The sequence below is a fragment of the Rhinolophus ferrumequinum genome, chromosome 8 (genome assembly GCF_004115265.2).
Source record: "Rhinolophus ferrumequinum isolate MPI-CBG mRhiFer1 chromosome 8, mRhiFer1_v1.p, whole genome shotgun sequence".
In the NCBI taxonomy this organism is placed as follows: Eukaryota; Metazoa; Chordata; class Mammalia; order Chiroptera; family Rhinolophidae; genus Rhinolophus; species Rhinolophus ferrumequinum.
The window spans coordinates 91,799,132-91,817,134 of NC_046291.1; the positions used below are offsets into that span (position 1 = coordinate 91,799,132).

General features: G+C 52.2%; 1 protein-coding gene across 2 annotated transcripts in view; it reads left to right on the top strand.

The window, feature by feature from the left end:
• GLI2 (GLI family zinc finger 2) overlaps positions 1-18,003 on the top strand; it is a 240,997-nt gene that overhangs the window by 167,116 nt on the left and 55,878 nt on the right. Inside the window, exon 3 of one of the 2 annotated variants that reach the window (XM_033112890.1) lies at positions 15,363-15,468. The exons of the other annotated variant lie outside the window; for it this stretch is intronic. Coding sequence (XP_032968781.1) covers positions 15,363-15,468 — 106 coding nt within the window. The remainder of the gene's footprint in view (positions 1-15,362; positions 15,469-18,003) is intronic. 2 annotated transcript variants of the gene reach the window in all.

Sequence of the window (18,003 nt, forward strand, 5' to 3'; positions counted from 1 at the left end):
CCACCAGCTGGTTCCCCCAACCCTGTGGACAGCAGAGCCTTGTGAAATAGCTCATGACCTTGGGGACAGCCACAGCTTGTCCATGTAGGGCATGCCGTGCTGTGTGCCAGTACCAGGCGAGCTGTGTGTGGGGCCGTGCACCCCATTTCCCTCCGCGTCTCCTCAGGTCCCCTGATGGCATCTGCAGTTCCCGACGCTTTGGTTTCTTCCCTCCAGCTGTCCCGTCCCAGCCTCGATCCCCATGGGGCATCTGGTCCACCCCTGCCAGTGGGGCCTCTGCCCAGCCAAGAAGTTTGTAATGAAACGCGCAGTGGCCCGCAAGCCTGAGGCAAGGTGATTGCACAGCCCTTGGCCACCCTGACCCTCCTCCCTGACCCCATCCCTCAGCAGGGTGTTCGGGGCTTCTAATCCTAATCAAAGGCTGCATTTTAATTTATGCAAATGTGGGAGGGATGGTGGCAGGAAGTCATAGACATCCATCACCCCATTTCCCAGCACCCATCATTCATCAGCCGGGCCTTAAAGATAAATACACTTTTTGTTTAAGGCAATTACTTAATCTTGACAAACTCCTGTGTTAAGCAGGGCTATTAGTGGGGCCCATCATTAATCAGCACAAAACCAGGTGGGTACGTTTTTTGAGCTGCCGTCGCTCTTAGGGACCTGGGGTGGGCCCTTTTCTATCCCCACCACCCTAATTACACACGCAGCATGCTAACAAGGAGCACCCCACATGTGCTGCAGGGGCACCGAGCCATGGACAAGAAAAGGGCCCATTTTTAACGCCAGTCAGCACGTTTTCTGAGCCAGGCAGAATGATCCATGGGGGTTATTAGCAAGCACCAGGAACACAGCTGGGGAAAACAGATAACCCCCTCCCGAGGGTCCCTCCTGGACTTGCCGCCAACTCGCTGGATCTCTGGGCAGCACTTAGAAGCTGCTCTGTGAAATACCCTTCCACCATACACCTGTGGCTCTGATCACACTGCAGCCTGTCCCAGACTGTCTTGCGAGGGAGCTGGGCACCCAGGAAGGCGCCCTAGGCCTCCTCCTCGGCCTCACGCTTTATCTCCTCATGGTCCTAGAAGAGTTCTCACTGCCCTGTCCCACCTGTAAGAACCTGTCTGAAATTTCCCGGGATGGTTGTGAGGCCTGGTAATGACACTGATTAGCCTTGTGACTGACCCCAGCCAGGTTACTGAACTTCTCTGTGCCTCAGTTTCTTCATCTGTAAAATGGGGATGATAACAATACATTCCCCATCAAGTGCTGTGAGGGTTAAATCAGTTAACAAATGTCACATGTTCAGGAAAGCTCAGCATGTAGGAAGCCTGGTGCATTAGCTGTTAAAACCACTTCTGCTGTCAGTCTCTGAGGGTCCCAGCTGATGAGCCAAGTACTCTGTACTACTCTGTTCACTACTACTGCTCCGTCTGCTACTACTGCTCTGCCTAACGGTGGGGATGCATTCTGAGAAATGCGCCATTAGGTGATTTTGTCATTGTGGGAATGTCATAGAGTAGACTTACACATTTACACACACTAGATGGTATAACCTCCTACACACCTAGGCTCTAGAGTGCGTAAGTGTTTGTGTATCTAAACATATCCAAACATAGAAAAGGTACAGTAAAAACATGATATTAAAGATTTTTCAAAAGGGACACTTGTGTAGGGCACTTATCATGGATGGAGCCTACAGGACTGGAAGCTGCTCTGGGTGAGTCAGGGAGTGGGTGGTGAGTAAGTGTGAAGGTCTAGGACATTCCTGTATGCTGCTGTAGACCTCATAAACACCGTACACTTAGGCTACCCAACTGATGAAACAACATGACATTAAATCAATCCCAAGAGAAAATGATGCCATCAAGAGACGCAGTGAACACGAGATGGGTGAGGCCACTGCCTCAGCCGTCTGTTGTATGCTCAGCATATACCTCAGCATACTGTTTTAGAGTTAACTTTTATAAGTTGAAAGAGTACGCTCTAAAATAACATTAAAAGTATAATGTGGTAAATACGTAAACCAGTCACACAGTCGTTTGCTATCATTATCAAGTGTGCCATGTGTCCTTTTACCTGACTGACAGCCCGGGTTTGTGTGCACCAGCACCGCCCCAAACACAAGAGTAATGCGTTGTGCTCCTGTGTTACGACAGCCACAGGGTCACTAGGCGCGAGGAATTTTTTAGCTCCATTACAACCTATGGGACCACCTTGGTTTGTGCCGTCTGTCGTTGAGTGACATGTCGTTACGTGGCACATGACTGATTCTGCCCGCTGCTACTACTCTGTGTACTGCCGTGTCCTCTGTGCAGTGGGACTTCCTTCCCTAGGCCTTCAGTTAATTTAGACAGTGTCAGCTGCTATTGGCCATCCTTGTTACCCTCCAGGTCTCCTTTCTAGTAGTGAGACAATTCACTCACTCATTCATTCCCTAACCGGGCACAGATTCCTCACTCCCTCCGTGCCAGGCACTGGACGCTGGCTTTAAGGAAATGGTGCAGAGGGCATATCTTTTGCCTGCTATGGAGAGGAGGCAGAAGAAAGGTCCAGGAAGTACCTCCTAGAGGGGGCACGTGTGAACTGGACTTGTTTTGAGTTGGTGTGATGAGAAGGAAATGGGCCTTGTGGGGAGAGGCTTTCTAAGCTGGGCGGTGTGAACGAGCTAGGGCTTTCTGGGGAAGAGTGCTAGGGCTAGACTGGATGTTGTACTCCATTCTGCGGGCCACCACACAGGACCTGGGGGCTGTCTGTCAAGGACCTGGATCTCTCCTCTGGGTTCCCTTTGCTGGGGCGGAACGAGCAGGCCCATTGCCCCCAACACCTTGAATGGGCAAATGGGCCAGGCTGCTTGCTCTTGGGTTTGTAGGACAGCTCTGGTTTCTCTGGCTCCGAAACACATTGTGCGTGGGAGTTTGACCCTAGATTTTAAACCCTGTTTATTTTAAAGGAAGTAGATTCTGTCTGCTTTTAATTCACACACTTAGCTCATCAAAATATTGTTTTACAAGAGGTTTTTTTGATGTCCAGAAGACTTTGGACTTTTTTCCCCTCTCTCTTGCCTCTCTTATACAATCTTGTCCCAGGAAACAAGATTCTGGGCCCTGCTCAGTGCCAGCGGGTTGGGTGATGAGGCCATTTTCTGTGTTTCATTTTCTTCACCAGCAAAATATGGGGATTAGGCCTTTCCTGGGGGTTCTGTGGGCTGGTCTCCAATCCTGCTGGGGTAGACCTCCAGTGTCGCCGTAAGGGAAACCATTCTTCCCACTAGTGTCAGTGGAAGGTTGTGGCCTGGAGTGCGGGCAGGGGTGGTGGGGATGGCATGTGCGGGGAACCATTGTTCAGTCAGTTGGGTCCAGAATGACATGGAGCCATTGCTGCCCAGGGAGCAAAGCTTCCAGAAGTGTCCCATGAGTTGGCCCTGCCCCACGTGACCCCTGCATGTACACTGCTTTCTGGGGACCCTCTTACTTGTCAGAAGGTCTCAGGAGTCCCCCCACCCACTGCTTTGTTTGGGCGCACCTGCCCACGCCTGTGGGGAAGGCGGTGGGCAGCGTCCAAGGAGAAGCAGAGTGGCAGTGCTGACACGCTCCACTCTGCCCTGGCGGTCAAGTTCAGTAATGAGAACCGGTCGGGCCCGTGTTGTTCAGGAAGGCCACCGCTCATTACGTGTGGCTGCTGAGCAGTTCAAGCCTAACTGCTTCGAACTGAGATGTGCTGTGGACGGTAACTACACAGCGATTTTGAAGACAGAACAAATTAAAAATATAAAACATCTGGTTAGTAACTTTTGTATTGGTTTGTATTGGTTAGATGTTGAAATGATAATATTTTTGATATGCTGGGTCAATGAAATTGTGTTATTAAAATTATTTTATTACCTGTTTCTTTTCAGTTTGGTTTTTTTTAATGTGGTTACTAGAAAATTTAAGATAACATATGTGCCCGCATGGTGGGCACGAAGAGACTAGTTTTGGGTAGAGAATGGTTTAAAGCAAAGATCCCTTTGAGTAACATGTACTCACTGGGACCGTACTGACAAGGGACCCCTGAGAAGTGGTCCTGGAGAGGCCTGCTTCAGCCAAGGAATGAAAAGCGTTTTGCAATTAGCTGTCGACTGCAAGAAAGTAAATAAGGGGACCGCCCTGCTCAGAGGTGCTTGAAGGCTGTCCTCACAGCACATTCCAGGCCTGCTTTTGAATCTCGTCGACCGGCTTTGGCAGGCTCTGCCTCAGAACACACCCTGCAGTAAGGGCTGCCTTAGCCAGCCCTGGGAAGCGGCACCAGTGCGTGGTGGGGACTGAATGCCATGGCCCCCTCAAGAACTGCAGCAGATACCAACAAATAATCCAATTAAATGGAGACTTTTAAAGAACTTTATTTGAAATGAAAAACAAAAAACTGAGGCAGAGTGGCTACAGGCTCTCCTGGCGCTCTCTGAAGGCGGTAAGGCGGGACGGAAACTCCAGACTGGGGAAAGCTCTTGCTAGAACTCTGCAAGAAAGGAGCTGGATACTGCTGAAGGAAGCAGAGTGACAGGTGATACCTTGGGGACCTGTGGGGACCAGGCAGAGGAGTGGCTCAGACATCCTCTTGAAAAGGCTGAATGTCCCCCCACCCCCCATAACAAGTGGGCTTTTTGGACAGTGACAGGGCAGCCTTGAAGCTGCCAGCTGCCGGGGCTGCTGGCGCAAGCTGGCAGGTGAGTCTGTCACGGGCGATGAACCTCAGGGGTGTGTCTGTGCAGGTGGACCGTGCAGTGTCGGGTCCATACTGGAATGCCTGCGTCTGTCCTGGGCCACCTGGCCTGCCTGCTTCTGTAACAGGTGAAAGGAGTGCGGGTATGGACGTGGGCACCAGCTCGAGGGTCACTCTTCCCCAGGCTCCTGGCCTGGATCTGTATTTTCTGCAAGGTCCCTTGGAGACCTGCTGGGGAGACTTTTGGAGTCACAGTCCCCTGGGCCTAAAATGTATTGTAGATTTGGGGTCCTGCACACGACTGTCTTTGGAACAAATTCTGTGGCCAAGACACTGTTCAAACTGAATCAGGTTTGGCCTTCTCTAAGGTTTCTTTTGGTTTTCACTCGTCTACCCTAAGCATTGGGCAACCTGTCAATCCCTACAATGGCAGGCGTCTCTCCAGGCTCCCTCTGGACCTGCCCCCCAAATCTCCCACACTAGCTGAAGGGGCAGGAAGGTCTGTGGCGATAGCCACACTGGCACTCCTGGAGCCCTCGTGTGTGTCTGGCCCTGCACAAGCCCTTGGCACTTGTTAGCTCGTCTCTGCATTACAGGTTTCCTCTCATGTGGGTCCTGCCACTGCCCTCATTTTACAGATGAGGAAACCAAGGCGCAGGAAGGTTAAGTGAGTCAGCAAGGGGGCCCGGCTCAGTGCTATCCACCACAGCCCTGCGGCCTCCTGCCCAGGCCCCATTGGCTTCCTGTGGCCTGTTCCCCTTATCTCAGCCCCACCATCTGAGGGATATCTCAGTCAGCCCAAGTTGGATAACAAAAACATCCTAGACTGCGGGGTGAAACGACAGACATTTCTCACAGTTCTAGAGGCAGGGAGGCTGAGATCAAGGCGTCAGCAGATTCTGTGTCTCATGGATCACTGTCTTCTCATGTCGGGGGAGAGGGGCGAGGGAACTCCCTGGGTCCCTTTTCTAAGGACACTAATCTCGTTCCTGAGGACTCCACCCTCACGACCTCATCACCTCCCGAACACCCCGTCTCCAGACACCATCACATCAGGCGTGAGGATTGCAGCATATGAACTGGGGGATGGGGTGGACCTAAACATTCAGTCTATGGCAGAGTGGACAGATCCCAGGACTGCCCAGGCTCCTATGCAGCGCGGGCCATGTGGTACTCGTGTCTGGCCTCTCCCTGTGGCATTGGGTCAGGTGCACTGCTAGCCCTTGGAGTGTACACTTCTCTCTGCACCCCTGCCCACCACCCTGCCCAGCCTCACCCCTGCCCACCCTGCCCGGCCTCAGGGCTCTGCCCGTGTGGAGTAGCTTGCGCTGGCCCCGCCTCTGCTCTCTCTCTCTCTCTCCGTCTCTCTCTCTCTCTCTCTCTCTCTCTCCAGCAGCTATTTTGTCATATTTTGTCAAACAACACCTTCTTGGAAAGGCCAGCCCGCAGCTCTGGGGTGGGCGGTGTGCACTGGCGGGCCCAGCCAGGCCCTGGTCCTGCCAAGCTCTGTGTGGGGGCAGGCCTGACTGCGAGCAAGCAGCCTGGCCTCGGCCCACCGGACACCAGCCAGCTTGTGGTGTTGGAATTTCCTGTCTGATTTTCATTTCCCCCCTCCCCCCAAGTGAGACAGAAACGCTTTTTAATTGCATGCTGTGGAGTGCCATTCAGGATATTATTATTCTTATTAAGTGCTTCCTGTGGGGCGGTGCTTGGGCATCAGGAGGGGCCTCTGGAAGCAGCCTGTCCAGGGCTTATTATTGGAAATCATGTGCCATTTGCAGAAGGCCTGGAAGTAGACTTGCCTGGCCACTGGGAATGAGGTTTTCTTGGACCCCTCTGCACTTTCATGCCTCCAAGCTCTGACGCTTGGGCTGGTGATTTCGTTCCCACTGGGAGAGGCCTTGGCCATCTGAGTCCACATGTCTGAAGGGTTGGCCTTTGAAATCGTCCGAGTTTCAAAGCGGACTGAGGGTATCCCCAAGCCAGACAGGCATGTATGTGTGCCGTCTCTGTGGCTTCTCCAGCCCTGGCACACACCTTCGTTCTTGTAGCAGGGAAAAGCACAGACACTGGGATGCCGTCAAAGCCTGCTTTCCTCATGATGCAGGCCCCTTGTGTCTGCTCCCAAGCCCTGGTCCATGGGATGGCGTGGGAGTCACAGAAATTCAACGGTCACAGCCAGGGCTATCTGTCTCATCAACCATGTTGAGTTTCTCCAACAGCAAACATTCTCCAGCTAGGATAGTGCATCGTAGGCACAAATATGAGAAATAATCCCCTCTTATTTACCGGTGCAAGTGGGAAGTCTGGTGCTACAGTGGGTGCTGGCAATGTAGAAAAGGTAAGAGAGGCCAATGGCTCCCCACGTATGGTCCCTGAGAAGCCTTGTTAGCGTCACCTGGACACTTGTTATAAATGCATATTCTCAGGCCCACTGAAGTGGGAAGTCTGGGGATGAGGCCCAGCAATGGTATTTTAACAAAGCCTGCAGGTGATTCTAGGGTCTGAGAGGAGCTGATGTTACTGCCTTAGGCGATTGTGTGCTTTTTGTTATGCGTACACACCATTTAATCCCCTGGAAGAACCCAGGAAGACCTGTTCCTAGTCCCATATGTACTTGAGTGGCCGCATGGTTTGGGCCAGGATTCACATCCCACACAACTCTGTGCCAAGACATGACCAAGTCTTCTGGAGTCTTCTACACTGCCTCTGAGCCTAAAGAACCTCTCACCCTCCCCCTTTCCTCCAATTCTCCCAGTACTGGCCCCTTTAGGGCTCAGCTCCAAAACCACCCCTTCCGGAAAGCCCAGCTGGCTGCTCTGGGCTCCCCGCAAACCCCCTTTCCCTGACTCCAAGGCTGTTCTGGCAGCTGTTACTGTGTGGACCCTGTGGGCTCCAGGGGTCATACTCTGCCGCTCTGCAGAGGCCTCCACAGAGCTGCCCCTGGTGCAGGCATTGTCCCTCTTGTTCTCTGGGGCCTCCGGGGCACTCAAGCAGGGGAGGCATTGACTCAGTGGGGAAGCCTTAGGTGGACCGGGGGCTGGGGTGGTGTGTGTGACTTCCATCCTCTGGGCTGTAGCAGGGGGAGGATTAAAAGCTGCACCCTGGATGGTGGGCAGCTCCACTGTGGATTCCGGAGAAGGCTGAGGAGTGGATCTGGTGGGGCCTGGAGCCTGAGCTAGTCAAGGCCGTGTTAGAGAGACCACGTGTCTGAATGATGTCATGTCCCTCGGTCAGACCCGTGCTGCTGAGGGAGGGAGTATCGGTCTCTTCTTTGTAGCTAGTGTTGTTATTTCTGGGAAGCCTTCCCTCCAGCTTCCCTGAGGAATGGGCCTGGGACCCCCACAGGAAAGGGAAAGAGCGCGGAGTCCTGCCCTATGGCACTCATGAGGAGCCAGCTCCAATAGCTGAAAAGAGACCTAGCTGAACAGGCAGCCTGCTGGTGCCCAGCTGAAGGGGGGCTGCTTGATCTTCCGGGTCATCAGGGCACAAAATAAAGGTGCCAATCGCCATCCCTTCCTCACACTATTAACATTGTTTATTTTGCAAAGCATCTTCACATTCCTGTTCCCTGTGGAGTTAAATGATGCCATTGACTAATAGGCATCTAGCGTGGAATGGAGGTAGCAATCTCTCTGCTGGGACGGGAGAGTACCTCCCAGAGGTATACTGGTCCAGGCCATCGATGCCCCTAGCTTTCTGGAGGAGACAGCTGGGTTTGGTTTACGGCAATAGGATCCAGCACCTGGGAAGTATTCTCCTGAGACCCGGACACACCCTCTTCTGCCTGGAGCTTCTTTGAATTTCCTGAGAGTTGAGTCACTGCTATGACACAGGGTGATGTGGGTGAAGACAGATGAGCAGGGGAGGTAGATAGATAGACAGACATAGACATATATATCTATATCCATCGCTGCCTGTCTATCTATCTATCATACCTGTATTGAGGTTAGATAATTAAGTTCGTGAGTTTAATTGTCAGACCTCATGCATATACTTAAACCATCCTTTTTAACAAAATTCATAGCAACATTCACTGGAACCGCCAGGCCACCTGTGAGTCCCCTCACCTGTTTGCTTTGTCCTGGCTGGTGCGGGCACAGACACTAGGGAACAACAATGGGAAACGCTGGCGTTCAAGGCAGCCTGTCTGAGCCTCCGGTGGCATGGGCCCCGTGGGAATGGGGGTGACAGTCAGCGGGAATTCATTTGTAGGAGACCTTTCCTGTGATGCCCCAAAGCAGTGACCTCTCCTTTCTGCCTGTGCCACTCTGTACTGCCACGAGTCAGGGCCACTGAGTTTGTGTGGAGTGGACATCTAGCCACGGATGGCACACGTGAGTTCCCGTCTGACGCATCGCAGTGTCCCTTACCCCAGGGGTCAGGGAAGAGGTCCTGTCACGCCCAGAGCACTGGGGCCTGGGTTACGTCTCCTCGGAGGATCACAGGGATGGAGAGGGGACTGCCCCTTACTGTGTTCCTGCTTTGTCATCGGGCGGGTGTCTTTCCTACTTTACACATGAAGACACTGAAGCTCTGAGCACGTGTCACTTGCTAGGAAATGACAAAACCAGGATTCACACCCAGGTCTGTCTGGTTTGTGGCTCATGTGCTTCCGACTCCTAAGTTCCTCAGACCATGGGGACAGGTCATCGCCCTTACGACTGCCATTTGGCTGATGTGCAACTCAGGAGCAAGCCAGTTTTAATCTAGCTCTAAAGTTCACTGTGCCTGACCTCAAGCTCTCTGTCTGCCCTTTTTACTCTCCTCCACACCAGCACCTTCCTTCTTCAAGTATATGGGTGTCTCTTGCTGCCTGGGTCCTTCCATTAGGGGAAAGCCACCTGGTAAGTCATCTACACTTCAGTGTTTCTGTGACTTTCCCAAGGTCTGTTTGCTTTTAAGAAAAATAATGAAACTGCACTGGATATTACTTAAGATGCAAGAAATTAAAAGGGAAAGGAACATGATCAAATAGTCATTAATGGGGAATCCCAAGCAGAGTCCCACATACTGTGAGAGAAATTGGGGGCCAATAAGTCCTGTCCTGGTCCCCCAGCCATGCCAAATTGGAATGCTTCTGTTTCAGCTTCTCAGAGGCCACCTGGAGCCCATCAGCGTGTCCATGATACAGCCACAGCACTGGCCTCCTGCACAGTGACCCTCGGGGCATGGGCAGCTGACCACGAAAGACAGAGATCCATGCCCTGCTCCGCCCCTGGCCTCCTTCCCAGGGCCCCACAGGCTGCACTGAGTTGGGTTGGTGCCTCATCCAACTCAGTCAAACCTGTATCACGCCAGGAAATACAGGCCTCCTTCCAGAGATACCTGCCTGCACTGTCCGTTGGTCAGTGACAGGGCAAAGCAGCTCTTCTCTCAGAAACCCGTTTCTTCCCGGGTCCCATGCCAGGAGCTCCGAGCCAAGTCGCTGCTGTAGTATGATTGGAAGAGACCACAGTACCTGGAGACCATGCTAACCTCTAGGGACCGGACGGCCCAGAGGGCTGGTGTGTTCCCAACGTGTCCAGTCTCTCCTGGGAGATGGTTGTTTTCCCCTAGCGGGTCCCTCCAGCTGTGGGCCAGCCTCTCGTGTGCCTGTCTGAGCTCAGTGCTCAGGGCAGCGTCTCCATGTTGTAGCAACACATGACTTCATCCGAGGAGAATTCCCTCCGGCTGCTGACGCAGCTGCCTGGTCATGTTTCAATGACCCACTTTTCCTGATTCTTTGTGTGAGCCCTCTGCTGACCCCGCCCCACCCTCTCCTAGAGAAATTCACCAGAGTTGTCATTAATAGGGCATTAACGAGAGCCGGGCTTCCAGAGACGCCCTTCTTGCTCCTACCCAGTGCCCTGGTCTCACAGGGAGAGCTTTATACCAGGGACATTGCCCACACAAATGTCACCTTACCCCTGGAACCACCAGTCAAGGAGCACTGGACGTTTAAACCTTCGCACAGAAAAATTTGGGGGTTAAAAAAAAAAAAGCCATCGTGCCACCACCATCCTCAGCTTCTCAGACTTGGTTTTTCTGTGCACGATCAAAAACAAATGTGCGTTTTTGCAGAGGGGGTTGGGTGATCCATAGAAGATTCCCATCTTAGAGTTTTTTCCTCAGAAACTTAAAAAGAGAGCCATTTCTTTGAAATGACATGTGGTGCGTGTGTGTTTTCTCCACTGCCGGAAGGACATGATTTAGTGTGGATTTTTTATTTAACTTGAAAAAAGGAGCCCACAATGAAAACAATGTGTAGAAGGGTCTCCTGCAACATGTCACTGAGGGCAGCTCTTGTTCTTCATGTTCGTCCTCATGTTCCTTGGATGCAGCTGACGGCCTGTGGGCAGAGTGATTTCTCACAGGAGTCCACAGTGGTTTCCTCCTCCCTGGGCCTGGCCGAGGGGTCCCAGCAAAGCACCCACCTCTGAATACTTCCTTCAGAGGTGTGTGGTCTGAAAGGTCCTGAGACCTCAGATGACCCAAGATCAGCCTTCATCCTCTGTTTACCTGGGCTGCAAAGTTGGTGCCAGAGACAGGTTGGGGAATGTCCTACCAGTGGGCTCAGGGGACTGGGTCTGCGACTGGTAGGCTGAGTGGATGAGGAAGGGCCAGTGGGTCAGTGAGTTGTACAGATAGGACCATAAAGACAAAACAGCGCCTGTGCCCAGAGCCTCTTCTGTGGCCGCTCAGGGATCCTTCCCACTGGTTGGGACAAGCGTGGCTTTTTCCCGAGCGAGCAGGTAACCATTTACAAACAGCAGGATAGTTCTGGCAGGAAGGCAATTAGAGGTCATCTAATCCCCACTGTACCAATGGGTGATGTGAGACCCAGAGAGGGGATATAATCTCCCCAGTGTCCCGTGACTGTCTAGTGGCAGAGACAATCTGGGATTCCCGGCCAGTGCACACCCCTGCCCCGTACCTCCTGGCCCTACTCGTACGGCCTTTAGAAAAGTTTCATCAGAGTATGTGACTCCCTGCTCAGGACCTTGCCTCCCCCTGCCTCCACTGGCTTCCCTAATCGCCCAGAAAATAATCCCAAGTCCTTCCCGTAACCTGACCAGTCTTAATAAGACCGACTCTAGTGTCTTTCCTACCTCCATCCTCTGCTCCAGTCAGGTTAGCCGGGTGCTGAAATCGCCGAGGTCTTCCCCACGTGCCGTCCCCCTGCCTGGTTCGCCCTCTCCTGCAGAGAGCCCACCCTCCACCCAAGCCTCCTCTCTGCTCCCTCGCCCGGTTTCCTCTTCAGCCCCATCGCCCTCTGACATTATGTTGTAAGTGTACGTGCTGACTTGTTCACCACTTGCCTCCTCTCCCTCGAGGAAGCAGTTCTGTGAAGGCGGCAGCGTGGGCTGTGGTCGCTCCGCTGTTCCCAGGACCTAGAACAGTGCCTGCTACATGGCAGGCCCTGGATACAAGGCAGACGAATGAATGCACGAACGAACGAACGAATAAAAGAGTGAATAACAGATGAATGACTATTTCTACAGTAACTACTACCCAGACTCAGCCCCACTGCCGTGAGTGGACTGGGCATCCTCTCTGTAGGTGGGCAGGGGAGTCTGGACCCCACCTGCTAGCTGGTCTGCTGCGTTGTTGGACCTGAGTGCTGACAGGCCCCATTGCTGAGGGCCTGCTGTGTGCTGGGTGCTGGGCTGGGCTTTGGGAAACCACATGGGGCTTCATGGGGGAGAGGGAATAAAACCACAAACTGCCTGATCATTGTTCTCCTAGCAGCAGACACACCACTCAGAGCCTCAGTGTTCTTTCCGGAAAAACAGGGATAAGAACAGTGCTGATGGCAACACTAAATGAGGAGCCGTAAGCAAAGCCCCACGGGACAGAGGACCCATAGCACTTACCCTCCCCGACCCGGGAGGGGACTTGGCCACCTTCAAGCTAACACATCACTGCCCGGAGGACGAACCTCTAACATGTGTTCCCAGGCCCCTCCTGAGGACTCTAAGGGGTGGGGGGAGTACAGGGGTGTGGCCAGAGTTCCTGCGCCTGCTCATTCCCTGAGTGTCAGCTGCTGGGAGGGCGGCGGGAGCTGTGGAGGTCCTGACCTGCAGCCCTGGCTTGAGAAAGAGAAAGCCGCTTCCCTTTGTAACCTCCAGGGACCAGGCAGAAAGGCGGGAGCAGCCCCAGCTGCAGTGGGGCCCTGTGGGTCACTGTCCCTTATACTTCTTCCGGAAGCCCCAGGCTCATCCTCCCCCAACATACACGCACGCACGCACGCACGTGCCTGGTCTTGTGAGACAGCCAGGTCAGCCTTGGTTCACCCCGTTTCATGTTTTCCTGGTAAAATAGCATGAGCATGTCATTCTTGTGGATGTTACAGCTCTTTAGACCTTGACGAAGTGTCGTTACGCCTGTACAGAGCAACATCTCTGCTCACTGCTGGCCAGGCAGGGGCCCAGTGGGGTGGGGTGGGGTCTGGGCTCTGAGTGCATTAGGGAACCCCCTGCAACCCTGCAGGTGCAACACTGGGGAGGAAAAGAGCACATGGGGTGCTGGAGGGTGGCCAGTAGGAAGGCCAGAAATTCTGCGGTGAATGCAGCCTGGGGTTGTTGTGAAGACCTACGGGTTGACATGCAAAGCGCTTACAGCAGGGCCTGGTACTGTGTATACATCTGTTAGATACAATACAAGAGTGAGGTGAGGGCAAGGCGACCCAGGCATGCCCCTTACACTCAAGGGCTGCCTCTGAGTGTTCCTTCATGCTGGGCAGAGGGAATAGCTAGGGCCAGCTGTCCAGGGCCTTAGATTCTCCTTCTGACTCTGTTGTTTTTTTCAGCCCAGTGACTTTGAGCTGAAGTCACCGTTGGCCTCCATTTCCTCATCTGTGAAATGGGTGCAGTAACACCCATGCTGGCTGCCTCAGGGGGCTTTTGGCTATGCAGGGAAACATTCAGAAATACACAATAGCAAACCATGTTTATTTGTAAACAATACTGTAATCCAGTCTACCTGGCCGCATTGAAAACCCGTAAAGGCCCTTTCTTGCCTCTCTGCGGAGATGACGCCCCCAGGGCTTCCAGACAGCCCGTGTGTCTCCTGTGTGGAACAGGCCAGCGCTGGCCCTCTGTTTTCGGAGGCCAACTCCTCTTTGAGCCCAAGATTTGTGGAATCTGGTTTGGCAAATTGATTTAATCAGGGTTTGAAGATTTGCTTTCTGTGTTCCCAGTCCCCATGGAAAATGCGAGTATTGTGGAATTATGAAGATAAAATTGAATATGTAAAAATTGAGGTTAAAATGTCAGGGGAAAAGTTTCTTCTTTTTACGAATTTGGAGCATTCACACCAAGTGTCCATCAAGGGATGAATGGATAACCAAAATGCGGTATATCCATAAGGCTTATTCAGCCTTAAAGGAAAATCAGACGCCTGGTATGATGGATGAACCTTGGGGACATGATGCTAAGTGAAATAAGCCAGTCACAAGGGGACAAACACTGTGTGATTCCACTTATAGGAGGTCCCTAGAGGAGTCAAATTCATAGTGACAGAAAGTACAATGGTGGTTGCCAGGGGCACGGGGGAGGGTGGGGGAAATGGGGAGTTAGTGTTTAACGGGAACAGAGTTTCAGTTTGGGAAGATAAAAAAGTCTCGTGGGTGGATAGCGGTGATGATTGCGCAACAATGGGAATGTACTTTACTGGACACTTAAAAATGGTTACAAAGGTAAAATTTCTGTTACATATATTTTACCACAATAAAAGTAAGAATTCCTAGTGTTTACAAGAGGGTACCAGAATCTGTTTGCACAGAAACAGTTAGCAGCGGTATTTGTGTGCATTTATTACTGTGGAAATGACAGGCAGCTGACCTGTGCGCATGTAAAACAAACTATTTCTTTAAACTAGTCAGCAATTCACTCACCACTGATTCGTACTGGCCCACGGCCCTCCGCCTGAGTGAGAGTTGACTGAGAAATCACTTCTTAGCCCTTTTCTCAGTCTAACTACTTTTTAAAGAGCCTTGTTTTCCTAGAGCCTATAATTATGTTTGCCTCCAGGGTACCCAGGAATTTTTTTTTTTAATAAGCAAAGAGCATCCTACAATTATCATGATGATTTGTTGAGGGCAGGCCAAGTGCAGACAGGGGCTGACTCACCTCTGGAAACCCATGCTCACGAGTTGGTATTTGCAACTTGCAGGCACTGCCAGCGCTCTTGGGGTCAGTAATTAATATTAAGAGCTGGAGAATTAACAGACCCACAAAGGTGTCCTCTGGCTGCAACTGGAGTGGGCCTTGGCTTCACAGATGGCTCTAGGTAAATATTGCCAGCCTGTGTGGATGCCGTAACCTGGCGCTGCTGGAGCCATACGCAACCGAGGCCGGGATGGGCAGAAGCCTGTCGGCTCTGTCAGCCCTGATTTGCAGCCCAGCCTGTAATCTCCCTGAGTTCAAAGAGCGCTTAGCTGCTTGTCTTTGTCAAGAGCGCGGTTGGGGATCTTTTATGTGAAAGATGTAGGATTCTCGGGCTGACTTTGATTATTTATTCATCCCCCTTCGTGGGTGTGTGATAGCCAGTGCACCTCGCAGCCCCCTGTCCTGACTGCTCTTGCTCTGAAATTCATTGAGCTTTAAAGCCTTTTGAAAATTGCTTTTTGAGGGAGGGGAAAAGGTTTTGAAGTCCTGTTTCTCTCTCCCCCTGCACAGTGCCGCAGCACCTTTTGCCTCCGTTCCATGCTCCCTTACCGATTGACATGAGACACCAGGAGGGAAGGTACCATTACGAGCCTCACTCTGTCCACAGCGTGCACGGGTAAGTTCTGCCGTCCGCCGCCATGCGGGTCCCCTGCCACCGGGGAGGCTGGGCTGCCAGCCTCGGCCGCCTCTCCTGCCTCTTGTCATTCTTTTTGGAGCTCCTGGTCTGCATCACCGTGAGCAGTCACCTTTGCCACCCACAAGTGCGCTCGTCCGGGACCCTGTGTGAACGTGTGGGTGGGATGTGAACACCCAGCTCCCCTCTGGGTACCTGAGAAGGAAGCACAGCTGGCTCGCACATCACCATTTCTAAGGCTGCAGACGTACCTGGTGTGTCCACACACACCTTGGGGCTCTTTACTCACCCGTGCAGTGGGAATCCCCTCCAGGCCACAGGTCCCATATAAGTGCGGTGACGCTCGTTATATGTTGTTCCAGCATCATCTTTCATAGTGCCCCTTTCATTCTCTCAAGTGTCCCAATTTAGACACTAAACTATAGAGTCACCTTAGTGATAAGGACAAGCTCACAGTTATGCTTTGGGGCCTCGCCCTACCCCTGCCTTGAGAGCCCCAGGTAGAGGGTTGTCACCAGTGCTCTCACTACACCTACCCTGCCCCTCTTCGTTCCCGCCTGGGGCCCTGAAGCCCGTAGCTGTCACTTTTCTTGGTCTTTATGTCTTGAAGACCTGTGCTCTTGCTACCCCATCTACCTGCTTCCAGAAAAGAGGCCAGAACCTTCCCCTCGCCCCCAACCTCTCTGTTCCTTCCCACATCTGCCTTGGAGGGGACCTACTGCGAAAGATCAGTTGGGCCTATGCCTCTCTTGACCCAGCCATGTCACCTGTCCCAGGTGCTGTTTATGTTTCCAGCACACACGACACTGTCACATGTCCGTGTGCCTCACTCCTGCCGCCCGGCCTGCCTAGAATGCCCCTTCCTCCTGGCCACTGCTGCAGATCCTCTAAGCCTCAGCCCAGGAGCCGCCTCCTCCTGGGCGCCTGGGATCCCCCACACTGAGTGGGGCTTCTCCCTGGATCCCCACTGCAGGACTGCACCGAAACAGTGTTTCACACCTGCCTCCCAGCAGGCTCTGCGCTGCCCTCTCATTTCCATGTGGACAATGGCTGACGCCTAATCGGTGCACGATCATTGTTTGCTGTTGTTTTCTGAGTGCACAGCCCTCTGCACACGTTCCTCACGGGAGACAAACCCTCCTGTCTCTTCCTGCTCCCATTCAGATGAAGTCAGTAAGTACTTGCTGAGCACTCACTGTGTTCAAGGCAAACACTGTGGTTAGTCGGGAGGCAGGTGACTGAGAAGGGGTCTCCGCCCTCAGGTGACGCCTACTTCTGGGTACCTATTGTCTCCCCAAGACAGCAAATCTGGTACTATTATTTATTTTTAAAATATCTTTTACTTTGAAATAATTTCAGACGTTGCAAAAATAGTACAAAGATTTCCGTTATACCCTCCCCCCAATTCCTCAAATGTTAACATCACAGATAACCAAACACTGATACATTGTTATGAACTAACTTACAAATCTCAACCAAATCTGGCCAGTTGCCCACTACTGTCTTTTATTCTCTGGTTCAGGACCAGACTTTGCATTTAGTTGTCTTATCTCCTTAGTTATCTTTCATCCAGGACAATTGCTCTCTTGTCTCTCATGCCCTTGACAATTTGTTGGAAGAGGACAGGCCAGTTACGGTATAAAATGCCCTCGATTTGGGTTTGCTTGATGTTGCCTCATGACTGAATTCAAAACATACATTTTGGGGCATAATACTAGAAGCGGTGTTATGCCGTGCCTAGTGTGTCATGCCAGGGGGCACGGCACGGCACTGCTTCTCATCACGAGATTCCTTTCGATCACTTGGTTCAGGTGAGCTTCTCCACTTTAAAAGTGGGTCCCTTTGTAATTAATAATTGTGGGATGATATGTAAATATCCTGTTTCTCCTTGTATCTCACCCACTAACTGTAACATCCATTGATGGCTCTTGTCAGAAGCAGGAATTACTAGTGTTTGCCAAGTGGTGCTTTTCCATTTCCATCATTCCTTCCACATTTATTCATTGGAATTCTACCGTAAGGAAGAGCTGCCCCTTCTCACCATTTCTTTATTTCAAATAGATGCAGGGTATTGTGTTATTCTGTGAATTACAGTCTCTGGTTATCACTGTTTATTATGTTGCTCAAATTGTCCCAGATTTGGACACTGGTTCACATGTCTTTCGACATGTTGGGAACTTTTCACTTTATTTCAGTACATGTAGCTGGTTCTCACTTGACTAGGACTTGCTGCTGGCAGCTTTGTGCCCACATTAGTCCTCTGCCCACCCCCGGGGCCCTACAGCTGCAGGTGACTGAGACCACAGCTCTAGCAGCTTCTGCAAGGTGCATACGTTGGAGCTAGTGGATCAGTTGGTGGCATCTGAGAACCCTAAGCATGTTAAGGGAGCTGCGTCCCTGTCAAGGAGGGTGTTGGAACTGCCGATTTCCTGCTCTTGAGAAATGTCTGTCTGGTTCAGCGACGTGGATCCTGGACACAGCGGGCCTGCGGCGAAGTGCTGTCTGCAAGGGTCCCCG